At 25.8% G+C, this 8416-nt stretch overlaps 1 protein-coding gene across 1 annotated transcript; it reads right to left on the bottom strand.

Annotated features, from left to right (window-relative positions):
• Nucleotides 1-2688: 2688 nt before the first annotated feature.
• LOC114126322 (mucin-2-like) lies at nucleotides 2689-7173 on the bottom strand. Its single transcript, XM_027990240.2, has 2 exons — nucleotides 6983-7173; nucleotides 2689-5026 (listed from the first exon to the last, which is right to left on the bottom strand). Exons 1-2 carry the CDS (start codon nucleotides 7028-7030, stop codon nucleotides 3434-3436), a joined length of 1641 nt encoding a protein of 546 aa, XP_027846041.2. The 5' UTR covers nucleotides 7031-7173; the 3' UTR covers nucleotides 2689-3433.
• Nucleotides 7174-8416: the final 1243 nt, after the last annotated feature.

The following is an 8416-nucleotide window of genomic DNA, read 5'->3' on the forward strand; positions in this document are numbered from 1 at the left end:
TATTTTTCCAACTTCATTAAAAAAATGCAAATAAAAAAAAAAGTATACCTACATTTTTTCGAGTAAGATAATTTTAAGATATTGCGTTGGATACCAGCTATTTATAAAAAAATTTTCCACAATCTTTAAAATCTGTTGCTCTTCATAGCTTTGTTAAAACTTAAGCTGGTGTAAGGACATAAAAGTGTTTAGTAAAATATTATAGTGTATTTAACTATATTTCTTAATTTGATGTTTATTAACAATAATGTTTATTTTACAAAAAATAATTTCACCTCATTATCTGTATATGATATGAATCATTTAAATAATTATTTATGAAAACAATATTATAATAGGTATAACTATACGCACGAAACTCAATATTTCAATACTTTCAAACACAACTATTCAGTCACAGTAGATGTTCGATTAAAAATTGAAGCATTCGAATTTGTTACAGACATAACTGCTTATAGATTACCTATTTATTTAATCATATGAATATCGTATTGTAGAATATATGTATATTTTACTATAGAGAAGTAAGGAAACTTTATAAATAATTTAGAATTCATTTATAATTTAAATTTGATAACATGTATATTATATAAAAATTTTAAAAACAATAATAGATATTAAATAAATATTATTCAAACCATATATAGTTGTGTTCTTATTATAACTTGAAATAATTATTTTTATTTTAATGAAAAGATTTGAAAAAAAACAGAAATAGAAAATACCTAAATACTTTTTATGTAAATAATATATGTGATAATTTGTATAAGGTAAATATTTTTTTATGATCAACAAATTGATGGCCAAACACTGCGTTTAATCTTCCTGTAAAAAGATGTTGTAAAAATAAATAACTTTTTATGGTGAGTATATTTTTGCTAAAACTATTAAAATCTCCTAACAAATAGACTACAGTGAACATAATATAATAATATTATGTTACTCATAAATTCATAAGATTATAATAAGACGAGTAGATATACATTTAGCTATATTTTACAGTTCTCTATGATAAAAATTTATCAGTATTTATTTTAAAATTAAAAATTCCTTGAAATTATCTCAAGATTACGTATGGTATATAATTAGCAACACATACCTATCACTCTGTATGTTAAAAAAATATAAAATATAATTCTCCATATAGTTCTTAAATCATTTGGAATATACCTATATAATATAAACTATAGTAAATTACTCGTTAGATTTTAAGCTTATTTATAAATGTATATTGTATAATTTGAATAAAATAAAATCTATGGTAACAGCTTTCGTATATAACTCGCATGACTATTGTGACTGTTCAAACTTAAAAAAAAAAAAAACAGTAATCTTATTTGTTTTAATAATTCTGTTATGCTCTAAAACGAAATGGGTGAAAATATGACAAGTTTATTGGACATAATGATTCCGGAAGCGGCGGGCGACGGACCCGTAAACGGAACAAGCATGCCGAGGAACAGAGTTTTGCAGGTACGAATTCTGGTTCATGGCAATGGCGCTGGAGACTCTGGTATCATATTTATGCCCATTAATCGCAGAACCTTAGTACCATTGATGATTGATAATAGACAGGTTGCAGGATAATCATATATTGTCAAAATATTTATTTTTACAGTGTATAATTTATAAATATGTTATGGAATACGTAAACAAAAATTTAATAAATAAAGTAAATAAATAAACTGCATGGAGAATTATATTTTATATTTTTTATATTATATATAAATTCTATAATAATTAGTGAAATATAATAATAATACGTACCTATACTTATTACAAAAAAACTATACCAACTCCACGTTATATATATATATTTATATTGTTTAGAAATTTCATTTTTCGGTTGGTATATAATTTACATATCGGTACTTATATTACCTATAGTATATATTTTGTTTTTATTTGTGATTTTTCAATTAATAAAAATATTTTGATGAGGTAAAACCTATAACCTTATAATAATAGTCCTCACAATATAACAATAAAAAAGCAATGCAAACCTCTATATGACTTCATAATTTATTATAATTTTTATTGCGGTTAGTATAAACTACGCATAAATTTTTACATTAATTATCACAGCCATTTTAGCCATTGAGTACGCTCAATTTTTAAAATAAAAAAAAAGTTTGAAAATCATTTGTTGTCCTTGCGGGTGCAATTCAAAACATTTTACATATTCATCGTAGAATAATTGTTAAAAATTTTAATTTTTTAAAAATAGGTAAGTATAGTTATATAAACTATAAATAGGTAGTATAATACTATTTTTATAGCTCTTTATGAAATTATAAATACTAGAATCAATTTAAAGGTCATTCGACTGAAATTTTTAATGTTGCCTCAAAATGTAATCATATAGTGCATGTACCCTATACCTATACCATATTACTATATTTTTTATCATTATTTGGTTAGTATTTACAATCTGTAAATAGCCAGTGCTGGAATGCCAATACCGATAAAGCGCGTTATTATCATCTCAGATATAATGACAGTATATATACTGGCGCCAACACTGGCTATACCTATATAGTATTACATACATAGCACACCCGCCACACTATATAGTACTATTATAGTCTGTACTGGCGCTATATTATTACGCACGTTGTGAATTTCTGATTGGAATGTACCGCTATAGCCTATAACACAAGATTATATATGATATTGGTCATCGGGTAGTTAAATTACTTAAATTAATATATATTTCAGAAAACATTACAAAAGTTTACTTATCTATTTTATATATTTAAATATTTTACATAAATATACTAGCCATAAGCCATATACCTACATTTGGTTATGTATTAATAAAACTAATGTATTATTGACTCGATTAATTGCTATGGAATAATGCTTATCTAATAGTATAACTCTATCGAAAAAGTAATTATTTTAATATTATAAATGTTAATGCATAAAATATTACTTGTTATTTATTATTATAAAATATGTTAATGCTTAAGAGTTTTGTTTTAAAAAAAAAATTGTCCATTTTTGTTATACCTCAGAAATAACTCTAAACAAACAAATTTATATACATAGGTACATTTTAAAAGATAGGCTTAGCTTATCACTATAATAATTAAAATAATTAAAATAAAAAACCATTACATAGATTTTGATTGTGAACACAATTAAATTATTATTAGGTATATGATTTTAAAATTACCAATTATACTTCTTGCAGTTTTTAAGTCAGCATCATAATAAGATCACAATAATTAAAATTAATCATAATATTTGTAAAGTATTATTTATGTATTGTTACAAATGGTATATTTATTAAAATAAGATTGTACTACAAATATATTTAAATAAATCTATTATATAATTTTTTTATTTCAGAACTTATATTTTTTTAATGCACGAATATATGCTATATATATACAATATAAATAAAGTGTTAATCTATAAGTAGTTTTACTTACTTAATACTTTTAGACGGCGGTGATTGTAAATTCGAATTAAAAATCAAACGTTGTAATATATTTAAAAGGATCTCCTTTTCTGAATTTGAAGTAAGGTCTAGATTAGGTTTATCAGTTGTAGGATTTAACAAAGAATTAAAATACATGTAAGATGGCGAACAAGGTACAAGATGTGGTGGACACCGTAATGGTAAATGCAAATGTGATTTAGTAACTGGTAAACTACAAGGTTTTGGTTTTGGAATATGAATTAGTGGTAGACAATGTTTATGGAACTTATTAATTGGTGTACATGGTGGTATAGGATCTTGTTGTGTGGATGTTGGTACATCGTCATTCGGTGTAGTATTATCATTTGGAGTAGTATTATCATCTGGTGTAGTATTTGGTATATCTGTGGGTGGTGGAGAACTAGTTTGTGTAATAGTAGTGTCACTCGTTATGGTTGTTATTGTAGGATTATCCGTTGTGGGTGAATTAGGTTCACTAGGTGTGGTAATAATTTCAATTTTTGGAGTACTACAGTCTACATTTTGAATTTTGTTTAGAAAATAGGTGCAAATCCAATTATAAATAAAGGATTTATGTGAATTTCCTAGTAGAGAATTACAAAAAACGTAATTTGATTTACTTGAGTTACCACAAGGATTAGAAAAGGTATTTGTGTTACTAGATCCAGAATTATTAGGAGTAGTTATGGTATTAGTGTTAGTGCAGGGTTGAGAAGAGCAAGGGTTAGGTATGGTATTAGTGTTACTGCAGGGTTGAGAGGAGCAAGGATTAGGTATGGTATTAGTGTTAGTGCAGGGTTGAGAGGAGCAAGGATTAGGTGTGGTATTAGTGTTACTGCAGGGTTGAGAGTTACAAGGGTTAGGTATGGTATTAGTGTTACTGCAGGGTTGAGAGTTACAAGGATTAGGTAAGGTATTATTGTTGCAAGATAGAGAGTTACACGGATTAGGTAAATTGTTAGTGTTACATTGAACAGGCAAGTTATTTGTATCATTACAGGGATTATATTTAGTATGATGAATATTTGAGAATGTTAAAGGCATCTGAAAATTAAATTGTGGTGAAATAACTGTAGATGTGTTTTGTCTAACTATTGTTGGCATTAGTGGCACCAGTAAACTTGAAATTAACTGTAATGGTAACTTAAATAAACTAAAGGAGTCGGGTGGCAATCTATTAGCTGTTCGTGATGAGTTTGTCACTTTTTGAACTCTTGATGATGACTTAGTGACCGTAGATGACGTTGGAACTGGAGACGGTGATTTTGGAATTGAAGATGGCGATTTTGAAACAGAAGACGGTGATTTGTTGACTGATATCTGCGATTTTGAAACAGAAGACGGTAATTTGTTGACTGATATCTGCGATTTTGAAACAGAAGACGGTGATTTATTCATTGATATCTGTGATTTTGAAACCGATATTGGAGATTTTGTAGGTGTATTAGACTGTGATTTCGTAACTAATGATGGCGGCAGTCTTAAAAAGAAAGACTGTATTGGTTCTGATTCTGGCTGAGGCGACGGTGTGAACGAAGTACATCGATATTTTTTAGGTTGTGTAATGGTTTGCATAACCTAAAAATAATATTCAAATCATTAAATGTAAATTAAACTACATAAATATATATAGGTGTATGATATTACAATATTTATTTTATTTTAATTAATTTCTAGAAGTAGATATCTACTCCGTAAGTAGCTATTTATTACTAAACTTGTTCAAAAACTAGTAATTAAAAACATTTATTTAAATTATTTAGCCTATATAGGTATGCATGAAAAAAATCTAAAAATTAATATTGATTGGTTGATACATAATTAAAGTAAATTAATTATCTTCAGTATTAAATTTACAAGTCTATAAGTATAAATATTAAAATACCTACCAATCCAATTTTTACTTTAAATGTGTGTATAATTTGTCTAGTATAATAATATTATTTTTAAATAATAAACGTACCTACATAATAATTATAAAAAAGTATAAACATTTAACACTATTGTATAGGTAATTTGACAAAAGCATTGAAAATAAAAATAATATCACATATAGATATTTTGGCGTTTATGTTAAACTATATTATACCAACGACTGTTCAGGTTTAGGTTATAGGTACGGGCTTAATTATTAACTATATAATTATTTATTTGTAGTTTTATTTTTTATTTATTTTTATGTTTTTAAAAGCGCACTGCAGTTAAATGAATTTACTGCTATAAGTCCAAAACTCAGTACTCACAGCTAATAGATAATAAACTATGAAAAACCTATACTGGTAAAATAATTAATAGGCATTTATATAGATTTTTTTTAATTGTAATTATAAAATATAAATTGATTTGTGTTGGCATACTAATACAGTATATTCTATAAAATATTGTTTTTTTCCGTCTATTAAGTACCTATATTATGTAATCTAATGGATTGTATTGTGTATATTTTACCATGTAATACTTTTGTTATGAAGACCAATAGGGGAGTAAAATTTTTCTTTATTGATTTATATTATTTAAAATAATTTAGGACGTAGGTTATATATGTGTAGGTACCTATCCTATTTATTGTAATATTACAATATAAAAATTATACCTTCCCACCTCCTTATAAAAAATTCTTAATTAGAATTACATCATAATAATATGTAAACACGATTCACCTATTTTTGTCAGGAGATTTAATAACTAATAAGTTTTTAGATATATAGGTAATTTATAATAAAAATTTATGTTTTTATTATAAAATTCTTCAATTTTAATTTATAAATAAACCTCTAATAAATTATACTGATGAGTTACAATATTATATTCAATGACAATTTGAATGTTTCTATCATTCACCAATATCATAAAAAATAAATTCAATAATTTATTTAATTTTAAATGAATTCATAGTAGAAACGATTAAAAATAAATTATTATAATTGAAAATAATGAAGCTATAAAATTACAACCTGTCTGGTAATAGAATAATTTGTACAAGTACCTATAACTGTTTTTTTTTTTAGTTATTTATGGGTACATGTCATATTAGTTTAATTTTATTTCACATCGTATTGTTAATTTTTTCAATAAACCATTTAAAAACGTATAGGTATAATTGTACAAATGTATGAGTTCTGCAGATTTTGAACCACCCATATATTAGTTATACCATACATAATACGCCTAACATCTAAATATATATTACTTATATATTATTATTTAGTATTTATGATATACGTATTATTAAACGAAAGTTACATGAAGTTATAATTAATATTAAATAGGTATAGTTATTAGCTTATTTACCTACTTTATATACCTACTTAATGTTAGTATAGGTATAAAAGTATACGATAGTAAAATTGATTCTTATAAAATTACGTCTAAAACATAAGTTAACACAAAAGTTACAAAAAATAGATACACCTAAAGGAATATATCAATAACATCAAAATATCACTTAAACTAGTTAGTTAGTTATAGAGGTACATTTAAAGATGTCCGCATTGTAATGCAATGTAATTATTAAAGTTATATGTTTTAACGTACCTGGACAGAGAACACAGCAATTACTAGTATAATACCGAATGGAGTCATTGTGAAGTTTGACGGTGAACAGTATGCTACAACGTTTTAAGTACTGCATCGGTTTCACCGATGTTTTGATATCTAAGCACGGACATCTCTTATATTATATCATATTATATCAGTTATTATCAGTGATACTATTATGTGTATTACCGGATGTTTGTGTCATGTTACATTATACCACGTTTATAGTTTTAAACGACACTGACCACTGATTTCTCCTATAGGACTTGATAAATATAATATATTCATATATAGGTATTATATAGTATTATATTATTTATTATATAGTGTTAATAGTCATGTATATTAATAGTCTGTGTTGGTGCGCCGATTAATTTGATTTTTCGAGCATTATCACACGTCAGTATATCACCATGCAAGTAGGTCGTTAGTCTGGTTTTATACGTAGTGTATATAGAAGAAAAACACAATATTCTCGCTTTACAATACTACGCCGCAAATCCATATGCTGACGTAAATGTTTTTTTTTCGCATAATATTGTTTACACATGTGATTGCATGTGTTCACTATTCAGTCGAGAGTGGTGTATTTATCGAATTTTTAGAGTGTGAAAAAATAATAATGCGTTATGACATTCTTGCAAAGCTTTAAATATTATATACATATATACAATATATAATATTTGTGTATTAGTGTATATATATATATATATATATATATCAACGTCAACAAATTAATAAGCAGTGGTCGTGTATATAATTTATCTATATCTAGTGATATATTAAATTTGCACAGTCTATATAAGATGAGACAATAAAATGTCAACGTATTCAATAACGACTAGCGTTTTGGGCTCGTCTTATCGTATATATACACGTGTGTTACTGACCCGTGCTGAAATTTAAAGATATATAATTTTTTGCACATGAGTTTACGTCTATATAACAGTTTTCTGCGTCTTTCAGTTCGGAAGGACAACATTCTATACATAACGATGCTATTGTTTCGCAATTATATAGGTATGTGTATACTTATAATAGTATAGTATACCTTCCTAATTAACGGAGATATATTCCAGCTCCTAATTTATACCAGAGATTAGTGTATATTATGTACAGCTTATATATATAATTATATCTGCAACCTGATTTGTAAATAGATAAATAAAAATTAATCAACGACACCGCAATTGCCCTTCGTAGGTACGATAACTCATTATGTCTATAATATTCCAAAAAAATTACCCAACATCACGTGATCAACACTATTATTGCACCACAAAATTGCATACTTGTATACAGTTAAAATCATATACACTAGATATGGGTGTATCCATAACAATAAATAGAATAGATAGAAATATAAAACTAAGAAATCATAAAAACTTAAACATATTTATGCACCTAATGTAATACACATATAAAAATACT

Source organism: Aphis gossypii, chromosome 2, assembly GCF_020184175.1.
Source record: "Aphis gossypii isolate Hap1 chromosome 2, ASM2018417v2, whole genome shotgun sequence".
NCBI classification, from domain to species: Eukaryota; Metazoa; Arthropoda; class Insecta; order Hemiptera; family Aphididae; genus Aphis; species Aphis gossypii.